The sequence below is a fragment of the Helicoverpa zea genome, chromosome 16, assembly GCF_022581195.2.
Source record: "Helicoverpa zea isolate HzStark_Cry1AcR chromosome 16, ilHelZeax1.1, whole genome shotgun sequence".
Taxonomy (NCBI): Eukaryota; Metazoa; Arthropoda; class Insecta; order Lepidoptera; family Noctuidae; genus Helicoverpa; species Helicoverpa zea.
Window position 1 is genome coordinate 9,322,055 of NC_061467.1, and position 24,290 is coordinate 9,346,344.

The window sequence follows — 24,290 nt, forward strand, 5'->3', positions numbered from 1 at the left end:
TAACGTAAGCGTTCACCTAAAATGGTCAGAAGGTGCGCGGGCGCATCTGATTCTCGCGTTCACGACTCCGCATGCGTAATCTTAGCGCTGTCACTTAATAGTTTGTGGTACGAGTTAAACGCGACTGCCGGTTTTGTACGAACGATTAATTAAATGTTCCTTTTGGAGTAAAAAATAAATATACTCGTGATGGTAAAATTATATTAAAAGTTAGATTATATAATAGACCCTAGGGTGGGATGGATTGTTCAAAAACGCCACTCTGTATTACTGATTGCTTAAAACGCAAGATTATTGGCAGGTTTTAGTCAATAAAAATCTTACTCCCTTTCGCTGCACAGGTGCACCCAGTGGGAAGGAATTATGCAATAATTTCCACCTTCCAAAAAATGTTTATAAACCCTACAAAAAACAGAGAGTACACAGAATCTCTTACACAAAATACCACACAAACTTCCAAACCCTTTCATCCAAAACTACCACTCGCTGTCAGCTTATACCTTAACCATTTATAATCCGCGATGCGTTGAGTCAAAGGGCAAGTGAGTGGCCACCAGCCGTCGATACTGATCTAGATAGTTCTACCGATCGCAAATGGAAATGGATTACAAGGATCCACAGACTGGTCTGGGAGACGAGTTATGCAATAACTAGTTACGCGTTTTTCTTACTGCACCTGTTTCATTAGCTTGATTAGCGGCGGATTTGAGGCACTCGTTTGATATCGAAGTAAATTATAAACGCTTGAGTTTATGATTCGTAAGTATAAGGTGGTAAATACTAGCTTCTATTTCTTTTTATTGTTAAAAGATTAATCACACAACAAGCTTTAGTGAGTGTTATCAATCGGCATCGTCTCTTGCACGGGGAAGAAATTCCATCACCATCTGCCTGGTTTTTGCCCCACTATTTTTTCATCGGCTTTCAGTCTAACCGTTCGCATATGAGTAAAAGTGTTTTAAAAGGAGCAAATGTCTATCTGAACTCCTCAACCAAGTTACCAACAACCAGCAACCCAATACCTATAGGTAACACTGGTTGGCGGACTTACTGACTTCTAACTACCCGTACGTAACGACTGCCAATGGAAGAAATAACCCATAATTAATTTATGACATTAATAATGGTCGGATAATTAACATTGTGAGAATCAACTGAAAGGGAAAATTCATAGGAAGATAATAGCACTTTCTGCTGATACAAAAGATGTACTAATGTAAATCAGTATTAGTGATGTAATGTACTTATTCCTAGACGTATGACGTAACAACACATGTCAGTGCATACATACAAATCAGTTGGAAATGTTGTTTGTAAGTAATGAATATGTAAAGGGCCTTAAATCTATGGATACCAGGAAATCAGAACATGATGTAGCTCTTTTCGTTAGACTTTCATATCCATACCTATCTACAATAAACTTGTAACTGTATGCAATGTTGGTAATTTATACGAAAGATGATTAAAACTAACTTTTGTAAAACACTGGTAGCCGGCCTCGGCCTTATTCGGTTAGACTCGAAGCCGACCACAACATAGTTGGGAAAAGTCTCGGGAGATGATGGTGATTGTAACATTATCTATATTAATATTATTGAGTTGCACCCGTGTCCGTGGAAAATTAGCACACCCGGCGAAAAATAATTCTACTAAGTACTTTCTTCGATGTCAAACATTGTAAATTTTTTTTCAGATCGGACTAGTAGCACAGATTATATAATAGTTACTACGTAACAGATAAATCACTCCATACAAAAAAGTCCATACCTACTGTTATAAGCACCTACAAGTTCCCCAACTACCTACAAATTCCTAGCTGCGTTATAAAATGAACCTTAAAAGCTCGAGCGCTTGATTGTTATTCCAATGCGATAGCGCACAGTTCAGTGACCGCAACCGTGCCGTGGCCGTGTTTAGGGTTGCTTCTTACAATTTATTAATATTTAAGTAGGAAAACAAAGTTACGCTTATTTTAGGATAGCCTTTTATAAAACTGAGTTTTTAAATAAAAAGTAATATCAAGAATATTTTTATTTAGTTAACTATTGTATTGCCTACTAAAATGGAGTATGGGTACATATTACTAAATATTACCTAATACGTAAGCATAGGTAAGTACTTAATACTTAATTTTTCGAGCACAAGTGCCATACCCCATATGGTACGACTCCGTCGAGTGTTGACACATACCTAAAATTGGTTTCTGCGTAGCGACACGCGTAATGTTCCGAGTCGTCATTAAGTTGGACCAGAACTATACCTACTTACACTCGAGATGTGTTTTGAGCTACAAAACTCACAATACAGTTCATATGACTAAGTAGGTATCTAAAGTAAAATAAGTACCTGATGATCTCTGTCGTTAAAAACATAAAGTAGATAAGTATTAATTTACTTAATAAAATAGAATTACTAGATAAGTTCATAAATATAAAATGTTTCTAAATCTTACAATAGTCGCATATAAACCAACACAACTCAAAATAATCCATTAGTTTGTTAGGTAGCTTAAAAAACCTAATAAAAACCAACAGCATAACATGCCACGAAATAAAAATAATAATATTGGACGCGCGCGGCGCGTGTGACTATTGAAAGCCCTGAGCCGCGTGGGGCTACCGGTAACCCAGCGAGCGGTAGGCATTTATCGCGCGCAAGTACGTCGAGTGACAGAGGCCTGCTAGTAGTTCCTAAGATAAGCGCGTTCAAGCAAAAAAACTGTTTAACTTTATGATAGGTATTAAATAACATTTACGGTAGTAAATCGTTCCTTGTAGGACAGTAGCCTTTTTTTTAATGACGTCAAAAATCATCAAATTACCCCTTCCGCTGTGGGTTAGCAGCGGTGAGGGAGTGTCAGACTCTTACTGACTAAAAACCGTCGTGTTGTGTCGTAGGCCTTTTATGTACCAGGGCCGCGGTATCTCTTTCGAACAAACCCGCAGCCCCGGCAGATAGGACAGTAGACTTAATTTTATACATTTTTAATATAATAGCCGTGAGCTCTTAGTAACCGCTGTTTAATATTCAAAACAGATTTTGTTTATCCCTTTTTGGGATTATGAGGCCGAATATATTAATTAATTATGTTTTAAAATAGAAATTACATTTTATATAAACAGTAGGTACGTGGTGACATGCTCTAATTATTAATATAGTAAAAGCTGAAGGGTTTGTTTGTTTGAACGCGCTAATCTCAAGAACTACTGATCTGGTTTTAGAAAGTTTTCAGTGATATGTTGATTGGTTGTAAATGATTGTACGATGAACCTATTATAACTTTTTTTATATTTTACAATGATATTTACATTCCTACAACTACATACCTAAATTACAAATTAACTCTACTCACACATTTACAAAAATAATTATAAATGGTTGTTGGTGACATTTTTCATCCAGTCGGGTACTTAGAGGTAGTTTACAAAATACAAACAGCTGGCACAGGGATAAAGTGAACAACGAATAAGAAAATAAAAATAGAGTTAAATACTTACGTGATTAATATGCATGTCCTTCTATGTATGTTTTGTATATCTTTGTCCATCAAAGAAGGTAGGTATTGTTCAAAAAGCTCATAGCTAATTGTTTAAGAAAGTTTGTACAAAACGCTTACAAGCATAGACTAAGTTACATTTACGTAAACGTTACGTCACTATGAGTATCCATATGCGCAAGAGTCGACCTACGACTTATGACCCTCTAGTGATGTAAAGGTAATTTTATTTAATCGATATTTTCATCTGGCTGGCCGCACGCAATTTTACGTAACACGTCATATTCCGCCTAATTGATGTCATATTATGTTCAGTTTGGTTTGTCAATTATGTGTGAAAATTGAATACATTATGATGTTAATATTTGTAAGATGTTTTATTTATTTGTTAATAATTTCCCGGATACTTCATTCTATGCTATAGGTTAGTACGAGACTTGCAATTTACTTGTATTAGTGCATTTTTGGAATCATCCGTAAGTAGAAGGCTAGTTACTTATATAGCTAAAATAACCTTACCTATTTGGCACAACCTTCTCTTACTTTTTGTTTTATTATTCTATTTTTATTTTTATGTGTATGTATTGCTTGTGCCAATAAAAAATTTTCTTTCTTTCTTTCTTCTTTCTTTCTTTCTTTCTTAGGGGATGTAGCGAATTAAGTATGGAAGATGAAAGAATTAAAAAGATATCGTGATTTTTCGCTTTCAACACAACAAAACATACAAAAAGCATTTAGACGTTGCAGTCTTCAAAACTATTTTAATGTAACCTTTCACACAAAACACAATGACCTATCGACAATAAAAAACAAAAACATCGACATTTAAATATCGAATGATCCCATCACTAGCACTCATAACAGCGTGAAGAGATAGATTTGGTACCTCTTGCTACACACTCGCGCAATATTAGACTCTTAAAACCCAATGAGATTTTTATAACGAAATACATAGATTTGTATCTGTTTTACATAGCTACTTGAAGTATTACTTCATATCTTACAATAGGATGATAAGAATTAGTTGCTTAATGATGAATATTAATTAATTTTGTTTGATCATTCTAGTATTTGAAGACATTAATTTGAATAGGTTCTGAATACTCTAATTATTAAAAATATTCACCGTGCCGCTGTGGGTTAGCATCGTGAGGGAGTGTCGGAGTCTTACTGACTAAAACCCACCATGTTCCTTTTTAAGCACTTTATGTACACGTCAACCCTTTGAGAACAACCTTATAGACATAAAAACATTTAAAAAATATATTTTTATAAGCATAAGGTACAAAAAACACGCCAGAAATTAAATTAAACCTTTTTTTGTCTACAGAAATAATGAGATTCCTGTGCGAGGCCAAATGGAAGAGAGTCCGCTTTACACGCAGAAACAATTTGAGGTAAAATAACTTACTTTAGGTAATATATTTTATTATTTGAAAATAGTACTGGTATTTAATACAGGTGGGTATTTTAAAAACATCATTTTATATTACGATAATAAATAAATGTTTGAAGCGTGCAACTTAATACTTAGCTTTCGGAAGAGTTTTCTGAACATGTTTTGAAAATAATGCTTTTTTAACGGTGTGTACTTTTAATATAAATACAAGGTGTTGATTTGCATTTGTGCCATACTTCAGGAGGAGGACATAAAATACGTAAATAATCGATTGGAATTACAGTAGACGGGAAATAGCTAATATACACTACTTTTTTTGTCATTATAATGTCGTAGTATTTCAGAACTAATCCAATTTTATGAATGAAATTAATGAATAATCGTTGCGTATGCTTTGTGTTTGCGTTTGTGTGAGGGAGGAGCACGGTTTTGAGGCCAGTAACATACGCGCCGAGTTTGAAAACGGGTAGGTGACGTTGACGAATTTCGGGAAAAAAAATAAAATCAAAAATTTTCGTACCAATTTTTTTGTTGATTTGGGTTGAGAATCATTAGTATAATAACGTCCTTGACTATGGCACGCATGCAAATCAACAGCTTGTATATGCTAGTGACTTCACTGTAGTCAAAATGTAAGGACAAAACTCTAACGCCCATGCACTTTTCAGCAAAATCTAAATCAGCAACGTTATTTTTGCATAGACTGCAATTTATTTATTTTTTCTTAAAGATTTTCCTAACCAATTATCTGTTCAAGTCAAATCATTTATTTCATTTAGGCTTGTACATGCATATGAACGTCAAAAATTCTAAAATATAGAAGTTTGATTCTAATTGCCCATTCCAAAAGTAGCTTCTTATAGATAAGAACGGGCAAGAAATTCCATGATTACTCTTTTTAAAAATAGTATGTTTACAGTTTGTATGAATTGATAGGTACATACAATAATAGCATGCGAAGATCATGTAGAATAGCAAACAAAAATTATATCATCATACCCCGAGCCTTTTTCCCAACTATGTTGGGGTCGGCTTTCAGTCTAACCGGCTGTAGCTAAATATCCGTGTTTTACAAGGAGTGACTGCCCTATCTGACCCCCTCAACCCAGTTACCCGGGCAACCCAATACCCCTTGCTTAGACTGATGTCAGACTTACTGGCTTCTGACAACCCGTATCGACTGCCAAGGCAAATCTAAATATATAAAACTCAAAGGTGACTGACTGACTGACTGACTGACATAGTGATCTATCAACGCACAGCTGAAACCACTGGACGGATCGGGCTGAAATTTGGCATGCAGGTAGATGTTATGACGTAGGCATCCGCTAAGAAAGGATTTTGATCAATTCTACCCCCAAGGGGATAAAATAGGGGATGAAAGTTTGTATGAAACTGTGTCAATTTTAAACCGATCGGACTGAGACTTTGCATGCATAAAGCTACTATGGCGTAGGCAACCCTTAAGAAAGGATTTTGATAAATTCCATCCCTAAGGGGATAAAATAGGGGTGTTTGTATACATCTTCTTAGATTTTATGAAGAAGTCCTGATGACGAATCAGAATTTTATAATGACATTCGCTTAAATATGATTTTGATTAATTCAACCCCCATTCAACCCCCACGGGTGATAAAATAAGGGATGATGAAGGATGTAAAATGTATTAGTTTGAACCTATCAGTACGTAATGGAACGAACAAAATAATGTTTATTTCTAAATGTTGAGAAGTTCTGCCTACCGCTATTAGATTTATTACGCTTGCTCACGAGTAAGTTCACCCAACAACTTAATAGTTTTAGCGCCTAATGACAGATTAGTAAAGAATATTGTGTACAAAGAAGTTTTGTAGGCCCTAATTTTTTACACACGCTAAACAAAAGTAAAGCCGCAAAAACCATACCTAATTAATAATAATACTCCTTAACGCGAGCGAAGCCGCGGGCAAAAGCTAGTAAAATATATGATAGTAAAATGTTATGTTCTCATCAGATTGAAGAGGAAGCCGGTGACGAGTGGGAGGTGAGCAGATCCCGAGTACATCTAGGGGCTCTGATCGGCAGCGGTGCATTCGGGAGGGTACATGCGGCACAACTCGACATGCCAGGAGGGGAAACTATTACTGTCGCCGCTAAGATGCTCACAGGTAATTGAAAATGTCAAAAAATTGCTTAAAATAGGTAGCTATTTCAAATGTGAACTATCTGTCCGGCTTTCACGCCAAAGCTACTGGACCACCGAGGACGGAAAGATAGTACTGAAGAAAGCAGTTCCCTTAGGACGCGGATATATCGTCTTTCATACGATTCATCTATAGATACTTTGGTCTTCCTTTCCTTATAGTTATCGGCACGAATCTTGAGCTCTGACCTTCACCTGCGCAGAAGTAATTTATTGGGTCCCTTTTGTGGTATGAAGTGAGGCGCGGGGGCGGGCTGAAGCGGTGATTGGCCCACAGTGCATCGCGTCATAGCCGTCACTCGGGATTGGTTCTTTGCTAATAAATCACTTCTGCGCAGATGTAGGTCAGAGCTCAAGATTCGTGCCGATAACTATACATGTAGATCCATTTATTCATTAGTACAGTGTCCATGATTAATTTGCATTTCAAGAGCAACTTTTTTACAATACAGTTAATTAAGCCTATGTAAAATTCTTTAAAAAATTGCATATATATTATTTACCCGCGGACAACACGCATACTCGGTTTGGTGTTCAACGTAAATATTGAATAAAAACCCATATTGAATACACAAATATTTGAGCATTTCACCAGGCGTCACTGTTTGCGCATTTAATAAGCATTAAAATTCCTGTTAATATTTTCTGTGTAGTGACTTCTCAAATAGCATTACGTAATTTAGGTAACATAACGCCTCTTTTCCCGGAAACTGTAAATGGAGTTATAAGCTAACGTTTGTAAAAAACACATCATTTTTCCCAAATAATAATACCATGAAAACTAAAAAGCCTCATTGTGAAGGTGTTATAAAAATCTCAAACTCCCTGAATTGCAAAGTCTTACCGCAATGTCACCTGCCTCCCAAGGGATCTACCTACCTTCCATCCCGGATTAAAATCCAGCCTATGTGTTATCCTGATGCAAAAGCTTACAGTACATAATATACTACTGTCCAGTATTAAGAAAAATCCTATCAGTATATTTTGGTTGAAATGGTAACAAACATTCATGAAAAAAAACGGCCCAGTTCGAGTCGGACTCGCGCACGAAGGGTTCCGTACCAGAGCAAAAATGAGCAAAAACATCACGTTTGTTGTATGTAAGTCCCACAAAATATTTATTTTATCCTAGTTTTCAGTATTTGCTGTTATAGCGGCAACAGAAATACATCATCTGTGAAACCCTTAAAAGTTACAGAACCCTAAAAAGTGATTCGTAGGACACATATTAAGGCTAGTTAAAAGGCAAATTAATAACCAAGGCATTTCCAAATAATAAGCGTGTAATGCTGACAACAGAAGCCCTGGCAATCCTCATCATTTCACTTAATATGATCTATCCTTCTAACTCTTCATAAAATATTAAAGGGTTTCACTCTGAATATGTTAGAGAAAATTTGATAGGCCCCTGACCCAGTGCAAGCGAGCAAATATATTGCTTTCGACAAATTATCTGCTAATAAAAACATAAATATTTATATAGGTACGTATATATAAAGATACAAAACTAGTAAAAACAAAAAAAACTTAATGTATCTAAAAATTCACCCCCATTCGCTGTCGTCTGGGAGTGTGCTCAAAGATGCTGGCAGCATTACCTCGTTGGATCGCCATGCTAATTCTTTGTCCGAAGTAATAGCCAGCCTTTTGGCCACAAGAAGCGTCAACCAGCCGCCTAGATAGATCCCTAATTATCAGTTTGCTCAAGAAATGCTTAATAGATGTAGGTACGTTAGTATTCGTCTTTCGGCCTTTCATATTTGCACATCCAGAAAGCATCGTGCCTAGCGCTGGCAAAGTTAGCTACTACTGACTTCACTATATTCAAAATGTACGAACAAAACCACGGTAAAGATATATATTTAAACTGTGACAAAACCGTACTGCTTATACGAGAAGCATCAAATGGCTAGCTTCGAAGTAAGTTCAAATGAATCCGAATCTGTTTTTGCCTGATGAAATATGACACCCGTAGAGATGTATTAGTGCAAGAAGTAACTACAATTAATTCGGATCTCTTTGCTACTAGCTATACTTGGTCATCGCTTATCGTTGGCTATGTGACATATCCTTTACTAACCACATCTCCCATTCCCATTACGGACAAAATAACATAGATTTCACATTTTCATTACATCATAACATTTACTTGTAATTCTATATTTCTTATTTCACAAGACGAACTATTTCCCGCAGTTTCACCCGCGTCTAGAGAAACCACAAAAGACAAAAAGCAACCTTAGTTACTCATTACATCAGCCATTTTCAGCGAAGGTCCAACCAAAATTGGTTTAGCTATTTCAGAGATAAACTGGAATAGACAGACTGAAAAGAAGTTATTTTAATATTACAAACAGACACTCCAATTTTATTTATCTGTATAGATTTAGGTAGTACAGTTAATAAGTATGGGACAGGCTTTTGACCTTTCGAAATAAATTCAAATAAAGCGAAGTAGCATCATACCCTGATACCCACGTGTGGTTTGCGACCGCAGAATACGTAATAAGAGTTCTAAAGAAATATCTACATAGGTAGTAGATACATAAAAAGTATATTTATACCTAAATATAGCATATAAAGTTTCTAGACCTCTCTCCGATCCGTCCCATCGGGCTTTGAGAGTGAAGGAATAGCGAGTGCACCTCTGTCTGCGCAAATGCTTGTGCACTACATAGTTCTTTTCCATAAGACTAATTCTTTGGAACCATGCAACTAATTTAACGTTTCGTCAGCTTTGGTTCGTTAGCTGTCATAGGCCTATTTGAAATATAAACATTTTGACTTTGAATTTAACTATAATATGTTCTGTCCGTGGTAGAAATTTTTCATTGTTTGAACCGGAAGGAAACACATAGGTAAGTACTGTGGAAAAAACCTCAAAGCGGCCAATGTTTACATTATATATATATACAGGCGATAATTGAAAGATAAGCAATTTTAATCAAGAAAGCTTAATAGGATACCAGATTTAATTATAATTTCTAAAAAGTGACTCACGAAATATTAAACGGCCCACTTTTGTTTAACACTAACTGTTGTTGCGGTTTTGTGCGAATCCTGGGGGAACTTCTTCCCGCACCCGAGTAAAATATAGGTAAAGCCCATTCACCCTTTCACAGTGTAGAAAGAAAAAGAATGAATGAAATCGATTCAGTATTTTCGGAGAACAAACAACCAAAACCAAAATTGTTTCCTTTTTATCTATACTAATATTATATAGAGGAAAACTTTGTTGGTTTGGTTGTAATGAATAGGCACAAAAACTACTACGTTTACTGTACGTTTTTAAAAATTCTTTCACCATTCGAAAGCTACAGTATCCACGAGTAACATAGGCTATATTTTATCCCGGTACGGGCAGTAGTTACCACGCGACGCGGGTAACACCGCGGGAAAACGGCCAGTTATCTATATTAGCGTAGAAGTATAGACAATATAGAATTAAATTGTATTCGTACTTACAAAACTCGTAATATTAAATAACCATTCAACAAGATGGTCGAAAGCGGTCGACGCTTATTTTCACAGACAATTGGGAGCTATTAAACAAAGCCAGTTTACGAAGGCTTAATGTAAGGTTCTATTGTTTTTGGTCGCTATGCTTGACATTTGTTGAATGAGTTTATTGTGCGTTGGACTAAAAGTGAAACTGAGTTAGGTAAACGAATGGTTTTAAGCGCCATTGATGAATTTACATAATTATGTAAAGGGTTTTCAATAACTTTTTACAGTATTTTTGCAATGTTAGGTACCTACTTCCTTCTTTCACAAAACCTGTAAGAACCTACTTACTACCAATACTACTTATCTATGCTCCTATATATTAAGATTCTATCTTATATTAGTATACATTTAATTATCCAACAATATTATCTAATTAAGCATCATTAATATAAAAGCTTACGAGATATTATACGTAGGTAGAAGTCATTTCTTATTCGTGCTAAGTGAATGTCCTTTCCAGAATTATAAGGGGTGCCATCTGTTATGCATAAAACGAACTACCGACTTGTGTTGTTTGTAAACACAAAACGCTACAAATGTGGATATATACTCGTCCCTAATATTTTAGTAACAATTCTACTGCACTTAGAACCTGTCTTGTAGGAGAAGCATATAGAAAATTAGTTTCGATTATTAAGGTTTATGCTTGATATTTTACTTGATATTTTCTAAGTTTGTATGTACACTTTCTAAGTATATCTTAGACACCAATGACTGTGTTTCGGATGGCACGTTAAACTGTAGGTCCCGGCTGTCATTGATTGAACATCCTTGGCAGTCGTTACGGGTAGTCAGAAGCCAGTAACTCTGACACCAGTCTAACCAAGGGGTATTGGGTTGCCCGGGTAACTGGGTTGGGGAGGTCAGATAGGCAGTCGCTTCTTGTAAAGCACTGGTACTCAGCTGAATCCGGTTAGACTGGAAGCCGACCCCAACATAGTTGGGAAAAGGCTCGGTGGATGATGCTTGATATTTTACTTAAGAGGACGAATTGGAATTTTTGGCGCCAAGGATGTCAATTTTTCTCAGTAAATACAAAACGGATCAAAATACAACTTGGTTACCTGAAAGTTCATGATATAAGCCTTATTTTGTTAGTTGTAGAAACATGATTAGGTAACTTTTATAACAGAGAAAAATATATCAAACATACCTCTTTTTAAAAAGAGATTCACATATTATGGGCAAACGGGACCGATTTAAGCCTCTTAACTTTTTTAGTAGTTGAGTATATACATACTCTTTAAAATGGTAGTAGGAATTTTTATTAAATTATCATTTCTAAATATTAAAATTACAAAACCATTTTGTCGCTTACGACTTTTAGTTATAAGCTAGCGCGCGTATTGTTATCCTCGCCCCGCTCAGACGCTCCGACCCCTTTTGGCGCCTTAGATGCGCGTGCCGGTTATGGAATTATTGTTGACCACTTCCTCGCCTTAATGCTCATGACATAATAATGTAGGATAAGTGTTCTCTGAGAAGTTAGAAATTATCGTTGTAGTCTTTATTTATTTTTACACTGCGTTATTTAATCATAAACTTTAAGACTTACCATAGGTGCTTAGGTAATCTTTTACAAGTTTTGCGTTGCATAGCTATAAAAACAATAAATAACACCTCATTAAAACGCACTCAACAAAACAATGGTTGGCTAGCATTATGCAGTCACACCATTTCGGCAGCACTTAAGGTGCATTTCCGAGATACACGAGATACGCAAACAGAAGCATGCAGCTGAAGAACTTTAAGGAAAATCTATTGCTTTTATACCTTTTAGCAAATAATTATTAGGTATTGTTATCCTTGGCATTACGGATAGTCAGAAACCAGTAAGCCTGACACCAGTCTTACCAAGGGTTACTGGGTTGCCCAGGTAAGTGGGTTGAGGAGGTAAGATAGGCAGTCGCTCATTGTTAAATTTGTAAATGATACTTAGCTGCATCCGGTGAGACTGGAAGCCGACCCCAAAACTGTTGGGAAAAGGCTCGGGAAATTATGTAACCACGGTATTGTTACCCGCGAAACGTTTATAGCGGAAAAATAATTGTCGCTCAGATCCAAGCGTCAATGCATCATCTTTCGAAGTCGTTGTGAGAAAAACTGGTAGTTTAGGAGTTTAGTCTCCTAACATAAGCCAAGCGTTTTGTCACCCACTTGGAAGATTGAGACATGCATTTTCTTTAATGTCATTATTGTCACGCATACATCCGACCGCAGCTTCAGAAGCAAAGCTTAGAGATGAACCTTAATACCAAATGTTTAGCTAATTTAGCATGCTCAATTATGATTACATAAACGTGGCTAGGAAATGAAAGTTGGTAATCTTCACAAATGCACTCTTGAACTGCTTGTTCCTTAGATAATAATAAACGTGTAATTTTGAACAAATTACTTGCCATGATCTTCTTGGTGTTTTCAAGTTCCTGTTTCGCGGAAACAGCGAAATATGGTATAAATTGTCGCTGGTGAAGGAATAGAAGCTTTCTTTTTGTCTAATAAACTACGATGTCATTGTTGCTTTCGTGTTCATTATATGTTCAAATAGCCAATATTTGTTATATTTGAATAACGTTATTTTTGCCGACCGAAGACCGAAGGCGATAAGAACAGTATAAAGTACTATGCCCTGGTAACCATACAAAAAACTCCCTCTAAATCGATTCAGGCATTGTATTTTGAAAGCACATAAATCATTTCACATTCGAATTTATAATATCAGTTGAAAATCGTTCTCATTTCAGAAGCGCCTACATAATTAAATGTGTACGCTTAAGTGAGCACATATTGCCGTGAATTTACATAAGGCGCTCCCAGTTAGTTCCGCGCACTTAATTCCGTAATACACATGAGCTGTTTTCCCGCCATTTAGCGCGGTTTTCTTAATTGTGATTAAGCTAATTAGGTATGTTATTCAAATTAATTTAAACTGCGTCTCTTTGTGAAGATATTTTGAATAATACTGAGCGTGTTTCTTTAATTGTTGGGAGCAATAGTTAAATGCGGCTACTTTTCTATTTTGATATGTTTTTAGATACCAAATGCGTTAAAACTTAATTGCGAAATGAAAACATCTAAGTATATATAAATATACTACCTATATAATACATAGACAGAACTAGTCAGTTAACTATTTTGATAACACGGATCGTTGATCAAATAGGAACACGTTATTTTTCATAACAATCCCCACACTCCCGTTGATATTCATCATTTCGTGACATCTAGGTATATCCAAATTCATATGGAACGTTCAAGTACCCTAATACCTATACCTAAAACTTTTCCTTTTTCAGATGAAGTCACAGAGGAAGAGACGCAAGACTTTCTCCGTGAGATTGAGATGCTCAAACACGTGGGTTCACACAAGCATGTGATCAGACTGATTGCCTGCTGTACCAGGAGGGCGCCTCTCATTGCACTCCTCGAACATGCCCCCAGAGGGGACCTACTGTCCCTCCTCCGGGCAGCAAGAGGCAAGAGGAAAGAAAGCCAAGCCTCTAACGTCACTAGGAGAGTTGATAGCTCCCAAGGACGACCGTCAGAAGCTGATTGTAAGTTCAGATCTTTTTTGTGTCTCGAGAGATCTCAAAATTGTTCATTTCCATCACGAACTAAAATGTTCTTTGGTAAAAGTAATGACAAATCAAAAATAATACTTACCAAAAGAATTTATTTGACGCACACGAAATAGCAAAATAAAAATAGACACTGAACTCTGAAACGCCTGATACATTTCTATGAGCAATAAATTATTCTTGAAGCCTTTCAACCACAATATTTTCACAGGCGCTTTAATCAAACAGAATACTGAATACCAATGAAGGCTACGAACACTTTTCAGACTGAAATTATTAGGGACTGACACATTGAACTTTGAACTCACTTTGTTTATAAAAGACGTGGAAAATTAGCGAAATTTTGTTTTTTTTTTTTTTGCAGCCGAGTACACGAACCTGAGTGATTCGGATCCCGCGCTTTCAGAAGGTTATGGGAAATTGTACACAGATTGTGATAAGAAGAAGGACCATTATGTAGCTGAACCTGCCCTTCAGTTGGATGGCAGTACCATGAGGGAATATGCTCTACAAGTCGCGCTTGGTATGCGACATTTAGAAGAAAGAGGAATAACACACAGGTCAGTATAGGTGGCTTTAAAGTCAATCTACTTGAAGTCATACCTCTATGTTTTTAATGCTGATCCGAGTGACCTAATTTCTATGGGGTCTTATGTAACAAACTTTCAATTCCCCTAATCAAATTGTACACACTTATTAACTTCCCAACCTACACACCCGGTAGGTACAATCCCCGTATTCCACAAAGTTCTCAATTTATTTAAACTTTTAAATGACAAAATGGTGTCCCTTTAAAACAACGAACAAATTATTTTCATCATGGTCATCCTCCTATCAAAATTTGGGGTAGGCCCATCACGTGTTCTTCTTCCACACTTCCATAACGAAAACTGTTTAAAATATAAAAGATTACGTTCTAAAAAACAATTGATTATAAAAGAAGGTCACATGTAACAGCAAAATTATCAAAAGCCACAATCCATAAAGCATGATGTATTTGGGAAACATCTTAGCGCGCAGGTCGCTACCGTTACCGGGAAAACTCCGACCTTTTCCGAGAACATTACCCGTCGACCGCCATTTTCCCCGGGCGTTCGAGCCCCAGATATATTTAATTTAAAACAAACCTCCACAGGTAGGCTCTCAGATTACGCGTTGAATAATCTCGTTTGATGTTATTCTATCTCACATTATCACCTTTACTGTTTAAATGAATAATGTCAATGACATTTGTATTTCGTTAATAACAATTTGATAGCTTTGTATAGAAATTCTCCTCAACCTATTGAGTAATTGGCTGTATAGATACTTAGGTAAATAATATCCAGATTCGCGGTAGTCTTTTGTTGGAAATGATAAGAAAATATATAAGAGTCTGTAAGCTACTCCTCAAATATTCTATTGATGTTTATCTTCGATCATGCGATGTGGAATAATTCGAATACACTTCGATTTTGTGAAGAAAATATACACACTGCCACAAACTCCTTACAATAATCAAATAGCAATATCTTTTGGGTCAATATCTGATTTATATTTTTAAGAAGGCGTCTCCAATATATGTTTCGGTTCAAATAGATTTATTACAATTTCATTTGCGGGGAGTTGTCAGGATTGACATGATGACAAGAAAAGTGTAATCTGTGAGTGTGTTAGTTTCAGTTGATGTATTAATTGCTACAATACGAATGTGTAGGAAGAAAAGACATGCAGAACAAATAGCTATGGTTCAACTAAATAGTTGTAGCAATAACATAAATATGTTATCTTCATTTAACTGCATAAAACTGTTACTGCTGAAAAAGCGAAGTTCGGCGGTTTCAGAAAACCCAGCTGGCACGGTTGCCTAGCAACCGTTGCTAGGCGCAGACAAACCTCAATGTTGGCGAATCATCCGCCATATTATCCGTTCGCAATTCTATATCAAAGATACCAAAGTTTATTTTGTTTTAAATATGAGGGGGTGAGAGGGGTTGAACTTTGTTTTTATGTGGAACGCTAAATTCAATTAAGTTAATTCGTATAATATTACAAACAATATTACTCATGAATTGTGTGTTTTGTGAGTCATTTTAGTGTGGTGTTCTGGTATTCAGGGCTTTTTCATCGAATTTAGGAATATAAAGTGGAATATATTAACATAACCTAGTGAAGGTCCTAAATCCTAAAAAATATTTTCTCATTTCAAAAATGGTACTTCCCTTCCAATTAGTTTTCTAACTGAAATGGAGCACAAGCAGGGTACCTAGCTACATTTTTTAATGTTGAACTTTTTATAATTATTTCTCACCCACGCTGGTTTTGTCGTCGGACAACCTACATCACATAGGTAAATTGAACTCTTTGAAGTGTAACACAAAATTACATTGTGGGCAAAGAACCAACCTCTGGAGTATGAGGGTGTGGGTTCGAATCCAGGTCAGGCAAGTACCAATGCAACTTTTCTAAGTTTGTATGTACTTTCTAAGAATATCTTGGATACCAATGGCTGATAAAAAAGGTGAAGGTAGGTGAAGGCTATTAAGTCTGAAATCACCGACCCGCATTGAGCAAGCGTGGTGATTAAAGCTCAATCCTTCTCCAAGTGAGAGGAGGCCTGTGCCCAGCAGTGTTCCTTTATTTCTCATGCCTTCTAACACCGGCCACGGACTATGGGACGCCTGCTTTTAGGACGGCTTACGGCGGATTGGCTGACAGCCACCACTTACAGATCTCTGAACAATTGATGCAACGGACGTAAGCTTTAGTGAGCGGACGTCCGAAATCCTACTAATATTATAAATCCTACTTCCTATAATACTAGAACTATAAATCCTACTAATGTTATAAATGTAAAAGTTTGTGAGAATGCATGGATGTATTGTATGTTTGTTATTCTTTACGCAAAAATGGCTGGTTTGATTTCTTTGCAATTTGATATGTACTGTACATAGGTGATACCCTGGATTAACACATAGGCTTTTTATAAAAACACCACGCGGAACGTAGTATCTTATACATAACTAGCGACCCGCTCCGGCTTCGAATGGGAAAACAGTATTTCCCCACTATTTAATGTACCTATATTATTTTATATATAAACCTTTTTTTTTTTTTTTTTTTTATCGACGTAAAATCATCAAATGACCCCTCCCGCTGTGGGTTAGCAGCGGTGAGGGAGTGTCAGACTCTTACTGACTAAAATCGTCGTGTTCCGTCATAGGCCTTTTATGTACCAGGGCCGCGGTATCTCTTTCGAACAACCCGCAGCCCAATATATAAACCTTCCTCTTTAATCACTCTATCTATTTAAAAAAAACCGCATGAAAATCGGTTGCGTAGTTTTGAAGATTTAAGTGTACAAAGGGATATAGGGACAGAAGAAGCGACTTTGTTTTATACTTACTATGTAGTGATATGCAAGTAGGGATACGTGTCAGCCACATCCGATAATCTATTTCCTTCAAAGTTATAAAAAAGTTATTTTCTCTAAATTCCAGAGACCTAGCAGCCCGGAACATCCTTGTGGACGGGGCTGGGATACTGAAAGTGGCAGACTTCGGCCTATCCAGGTCTGGTGTGTATGTGCACACGAGATCCAGGCCCGTGCCACTCCGGTGGTTAGCCCCTGAAGCTATTCTTCACTCCCAGTACTGCACAGCCAGCGATGTATGGGCATTTGCCGTTTTGCTGTGGGAAATCGCAACTTTAGGTAAGATTTTTACAAATAGGCTACTACTGGATTGCTTAAATAGGTACTTATAAGCTGATTTGGATCTGTCAAAGTCAGTAAACGCAATTAAAAATATGACCATTTATGTTGCATTCTCAATACATTCCCTAGAGAAAAAAAAAATTGTCGGCGATAGAGCCTCCTCTTAAATTAAACAAGAGTAAAAAGTAACTTTCCGCTGAACTAGAACGAGAAGCATATTTTAACAAAACATTTATGTATTTGGACAAGTGTACACTGTACAGACGCCTCGGTGCAAATATTATTTTAATTTTATGCAAATATAAATTTCTAACACTAAGTCCCTTCAATTTCAGGAGGTTTCCCATACGCTGAGCTCAGCAACTTGCAAGTTCCTCCATTCCTAGCGGGGGGTGGGCGTCTTCCAAAGCCGGTGAGAGCCTCGCCAAGACTGTACCAGCTGATGGTGGAATGTTGGGCAGAAAACCCCATAGATCGCCCAACATTTGCCCAAATCGTGGATAAACTAACAGTTCAAAAGCAACTGTATGTAGACTTGGACTGCGTATTCCCTCCTTCTGAAGACGAAGTCGAGGGCCTAAGAGACTTCGATTTCAATATGGCGGACGCCAACGGTCAAAACGACCGGTGACCTATGTAAAGACTGAATATTTTTATTGTTATTATTGTCACCCTATTTGCACAGTACACGTTTGTGATAAATCAAAAGATTTGTATTATTATTTTCGAGTAATTAAAATGTCTTACCTGATGTAAAATACCGTAACAGTGCCCTGAATTTCTCTACGATATAAAAGGGACAATATCTTAATCATCGGCAAGTATATTAAGCCCTCACCTTCACCTACGCAGACGTGATTTATTGGTTTATTGCCTTAAGTGTCCAATGCAGAGCGATCCCCACTCTTCCGCCGAGAGCTCAATATCCGTGCCGATAACTATACACACGTATGCCTTGTTGATCGAACACGGACTCATCAGTTACAGCGCTACACGTCAAAGCCAAAAATGAAATACATCAGTTGAGTGAATTTTTCGTGTGCGAGTAAATATGTGGCGGTTTTCTCAACAAAAAAATCAGTCAATCATTTCTTGATTTTGATTATAAGCATTTTTTTTCAATACAACGCAGGTTGTTGTTAGTGGTTAATATTTGCGTTTTATACATACGGAGCCGCCACATCCCTAGAGTGTCCGTGTTTTGAACTCATACCACTTCAATTGTCACGCAATGCTAATCCAGCAAACGGTAGTGGAATCTTAAATCTATGCTTCTAACAGTGCTTCAAATTCACCAACAAGATTTTATTCAATTTGTGGTCAAATAAACTAATGCCACGGTGTAATTTATATTTTTCCGTAAATGAAATATGTGCTCAAAGTATTGTGTCTATAGCCAATAAAAAAACCAAAAATTATTAATTTATTTGGCTGCGAGTCGCTAGGAGTAGATCCATAAGTGTTTTTACCAAGAAAACATTTCACGCATGATTTCTTTTTATCTTGAAGTGACGGTTAATTAATTTTTCATTTAATTACGTCTGATATTAAATACTACTAGGATTGAATACATTCTAACAAACGGACCAAATGATTTCTATAATATAAAAAAAAAATAATTAGAAAGTAAGTAAATTTTTATGTAAAATCACAAACAAAAATCAAGTACTCGAATAAATAAGATTCATTACATCACTTTTATCAAAACCTGGCACTTCCCAAGCACTATTGTGCTTGACATCGTTCAAAAGACTTAACAGTGAAAGGCGAAATTGGAAAAAAAAACATAACCTTTCCCTATTCTTTAAATACCTAAAGAAGCCTGGCAGTCGCCAGTTATGAACTACGGCCTGACGACTATGTAACCACCTGGGAAGTGCATACCCTATGAAATGAAAAAAGAATAGCTTGTGTCTAAACACAAACTGCAAAATTGCTACGGAACATTAAAAAAGGTATCTCTCAAAATAACATTTTAATTATAATTTTCCTATCTCTGTTATCCAGTGATACCAGATGTGATCTCTACAGCGCTAACACTATGCTCCATGACGGTCTCTGTAACTGCTTCTCGCTGGCCAGACCCTAAGAAAGACCCATTAATGTTCATAGCAAACCCAGTGGAGGCAGAAATGCCTAGCCACTGGGTACCCCTCAGCATCCTAAGGGCGAAGCTCGAAAGAAGGACAACATATGCAGCCACAACTACGGAAGAAACAAATACAGAAGATGCAACAGAAGATGCAACAGAAGAAACAACCACCGAAGAGCCAACCACAGATATTAATACTACACCAGAAGAATATACATATACAGATTCAGAGCTAGTACCCACAAAAGAAGTTTCATAGTCGATAACATTATAAATGTGAATTAGAGATTGTTTATTTCTTTCATGGTTACGCTTTCACGTTGAAACTGCTAAACCGATTAAATACTAGGTATTTATTACAGAGATAGATCATTATTTAGTATTAGATAGAAGTAGTTCCCTCGACACAAGAGTAAAACTGTGGTAAACCAGTACAATGTACGCTAACTTAAACAAAAGCTACTAAAACTGAACCGCACAACCGAAATATTTTATCTGTGTGCCAGTCAAATTCAAAATCATTTATTCGAAGTTGGCTCATAAATCAGCACCAGTCGAAAACTAAAGGAAACCCCCAAAACATTCACCCTTAAACTCTTTCTACGTGTCCTTGTTGGAAAGGAGAATAACAAATACAATGCATTTTTATTTCATTTTAAACATTGCTAAAACTAATCTTATAGCTTAAAACTAATAAAGGACATCAAAAAATTGTTCCACATCGCTTTGACTCGTTACTGTACCCAAAAAGCTAGCAGCATTGCCACGATTGATGACAATGCTTAATCGTTGTGCAAAATAAAAGCCTGCCTTTCAGAGATGTGTCATTAAACATGGTGCCTGACTTTGACGACGGGAGTGCAAAGAGCCAAGATCCGACGCAAATTCAGGAACAACCAGAAGGGGCACTCGCTCCGCAGAAGTAATTTGCGAACCAATTAAACTTTTCCGTGTTACTATGCAGAGCGATACATTCCTGTATTTGGAAGGAAGGGTTGGCTGTAAAGACTATGAAACCACGTTTGCGTTCAAGTCGGTGTTAGGGCATGCAACATTTTGTTTACGAAATTTCAAGAGGAGGTTAAACGATCAGTTGGGTTCCAGATCGCCATAGACAATGCCAAAAACGCCCGGTCGCGCGATTCCACAAGTCGCCAGTCGCCGCTCTGGCGGGACTCCTAGCACTTGTAGTTTGTGGGACTTAATAGGTGCTCATCTACAGCTAGGTAATAAATATTAAGATATCAACATGCAGCCAAATATCTGACTAGAGGCAAACCATAGAATAAAAATCGACATTCCTCAATAATAACTGAATAAAGTATTTCACGCATCATCCTCCGAGCCTTTTTCCCAAACTATGTTGGGGTCGGCTTCCAGTCTAACCGGATTCAGTATTTCACGCATGAACAAAATATTAAATTATACTTGAAGTGATGGTCAATTGACTTTTCATCATTAATTGCAAATGATTTTCACTACGACGGTATACATTTCAACATTGAGACCAAATGATCTCTAGATAAATCTCTAAAAGGACACATTTTTAGACAGTTTTTGGAAAGTAAGTATTTTTTGTATATGTCGCAGGGATATGATAAAAACGGGAATTTGATCAATTCCCTAAGGGATTTGATCAAATCATGGAGGATGCTAAAATAACAACACGATTTTATCTTGTCCCTAAACAAATCTAGTGAATTGAACAAATCCCTAATTTGGTTCAGTGAAATGACAAAAAACATGTCAGTTCTTGTCTTGTGCCTTTAAGAAATTCCTTTATGTAATTGACGATGTACTACATGTTTTAATAAGTGATTATTACAAATAGGCATATCATAAGCAACTAAAATATTTTTAAAGAAATTTTTGTTCATTCTTTCAAAAAAATATTGTTCTGAGTAATGGTGATTTTTTATATAAATATTTCCTTGTACTACACACACCTGATTATCATAATTATAAAGGTATATCTTACTAAATAAACGTTTAAAATATCAAAGCAAAATTATTTTAGTCATTTCACTAAACCAATTTAGGGATCGCGAATAAGTAGCGATCGGCAAAAACACTTCTAAAAGATCTTCACACTGTAAAACGTATCTCAATGAAACGTTAAAACTTTATTTTCCAGTGATACCAGATGTGATCTCTACAGCGCTAACACTATGTTCGATGGCGGTAACTGCTTCTCACTGGCCGGACCCACAAAATGATCCACTAATGTATATAGCAAACCCAGTGGAAGCAAAAATGCCCGGCCATTGGGTGCCTCTCAGTATCCTAAAGGTGATCCTACAAAAGAAAGCTATCCCCGGACCCTATAAGGAATCGGGAATTGTGCATCAAACGAAACGACCTCAAAAATATAAAATACCAGAAAAACCTAGGGGTCCTCAAAAGGATGAGATTTCTAAAAAACCGAAGGGACCTAAGAAAAATGTGGAAACAAATGGCAAGAAGAACCAGCCAAGTTCATCAAAAGTTCACTCAGAACAGAAGAAACCCCCAAAAGGGAACTCAGGCGAACATGACCCACCAAAAGGGAACACAGACGAAAATGACCCGTCACATGACAATCAAGAAAATGAAGAAGTAGTGGAAAATGAAAACACTGAACCACACACGGGCATGGAAAATCAAGAGGGAGGAGAAAGTCAAAAGGAAGAAGAAAAGGAAGAAGAAAAGGAAGAAGAAAAGGAAGAAGAAAAGGAAGAAGAAAAGGAAGAAGAAAAGGAAGAAGAAAAGGAAGAAGAAAAGGAAGAAGCAGACGTCGAAACAGAACCACCAGAACCAACAAAGAAGAAGAGAAAACGTAAACCCAAACATAATACACATCAAAACAGTCCCAGTCGCTAGCCTTGGAAAAGTTTTTTTTCTTAACAGAACTTTTAAACTTATAATAACTAGGTATACATGTACTACTACCTATTGACATTATATTTACTTACTAGCTTCTGCCAGCGACTTCGTCCGCGTTAAATTCGGACTTTGTGTAAAGAGAGGAAGAATACTAAACACCAGCCAATCCAATTCTAAATCTATGCGTACCTACTACTACTTCATCTAAAAAGAAATAAAATGAAAACTATTATATTAATAAACTAGCTTCTGCCCGCGACTTCGTACGCGGATCCTGTCCCTTATGCCAGCGACTACGGGGTCAGCAAAATCAAAGATCTGAATTGTCTGATATTGAATTTTAAGGGCCCGTTGACTTGAAAACAACGGAATACGCATAACCATTAGAAACGTTCCATATATTTAATTTTTGTACTTTAACGGCAAAAGCACAGCAGACTAAACAAAACGCTGAGAACTGAACCGCAATAGACGTGACCATAGGGATAAAAGTAGTGATTCTAATTAGTCCGCATTTAAGTTGTGTGTGGTAAAATATTACACGTATTATTACGTAAAAAAACATTAAATAGATGACAAAGTCGTGGTGACTTAATGGGAGTCGTGGTGGTTTAGTGGGTAGAGAACCAATCTCTCAAATATGAGCGTGCGTCTTTGATTCCAGGTCTGGCAAGTGCCTGCCAATGCAACTTTTCTAAGTTCGTATGTACTTTCTACGTATATTTTGGATACCAATGACCGTTATTTGGAGGGGATGTTAAACTGTAGGTTCCGGCTGTCATTAAACATTTTTGGCAGTCGTTATGGATAGTCAGAAGCCAGTAAGTCTTACCAAGGGGTGTTGGGTTGAGCGGGTAACCGGGTTGTGGAGGTCAGATAGGCAGTCGCTCCTTGTAAAACACTGGTACTCAGTTGCATCGTGACTGGAAGTCGACCCTAACATAATTGGGACAAAGGCTCTTGAGATAATAACGACAATAATAATGAGATATAGGCACCGCAGGACATCTGAGGCTGATGACGGGGAATAGCGACCCCGCGGGGCTATATATACTGAGTTCTCCAGGGAGAGTATACTGCCCCCATCTCCGGCCGGTCGGAGTGAACCATGACGGGGGTAGGTCTCACGCCTCTGGCTTGGCTTGGCCGTCCAGAGTGGAGTCGCTAGAGCACTATTAGTAGCCCTGCTCGGAGGGTGGGTGCCTCATGGTAAGCACAGGGAGCGCGTAATCTGCGTTTAAAGTCCGCCGAGGTATCCTCATCCTTCAGCCGCTCATGTCCCTGTTGCCCTCTTGTTGCTATTCAGTGACTGGTTCCCGGGGGCCCAGTAAGTGAGGTGGCGAGTCTCCACCTGCCATTTTTACATGTACCTAATACATTGTCATCCACTAAAATCCCATCACAATAGCCCAAGTAGTTTCCTCCATAGTTAGCAATAGTTTAGCACAGAACCGGGGATTGTCTTTTTTTTTAACGACGT

The 24,290-nt window shown here is 37.2% G+C and overlaps 2 protein-coding genes across 3 annotated transcripts in view; both read left to right on the top strand.

The window, feature by feature from the left end:
• The window catches only part of LOC124637337 (vascular endothelial growth factor receptor 1-like), a 139,734-nt gene extending 121,170 nt beyond the window's left edge, over positions 1 to 18,564 (top strand). For both annotated transcript variants that reach the window (XM_047173701.1, XM_047173702.1), the window contains 6 exons: positions 4,827 to 4,893; positions 6,889 to 7,042; positions 13,881 to 14,138; positions 14,527 to 14,722; positions 17,642 to 17,853; positions 18,192 to 18,564. In XM_047173701.1, the coding sequence (XP_047029657.1) occupies positions 4,827 to 4,893; positions 6,889 to 7,042; positions 13,881 to 14,138; positions 14,527 to 14,722; positions 17,642 to 17,853; positions 18,192 to 18,487 (1,183 nt within the window). In that variant the 3' untranslated portion in view covers positions 18,488 to 18,564. The remainder of the gene's footprint in view (positions 1 to 4,826; positions 4,894 to 6,888; positions 7,043 to 13,880; positions 14,139 to 14,526; positions 14,723 to 17,641; positions 17,854 to 18,191) is intronic.
• A 3,352-nt stretch (positions 18,565 to 21,916) lies between these two features.
• On the top strand, positions 21,917 to 23,105 carry LOC124637582 (histone H3.v1-like). Its single transcript, XM_047174163.1, has one exon. The coding sequence runs from the start codon at positions 22,124 to 22,126 to the stop codon at positions 22,805 to 22,807; it is 684 nt and encodes a 227-aa protein (XP_047030119.1). The 5' UTR covers positions 21,917 to 22,123; the 3' UTR covers positions 22,808 to 23,105.
• The last annotated feature ends 1,185 nt before the right edge of the window (positions 23,106 to 24,290 follow it).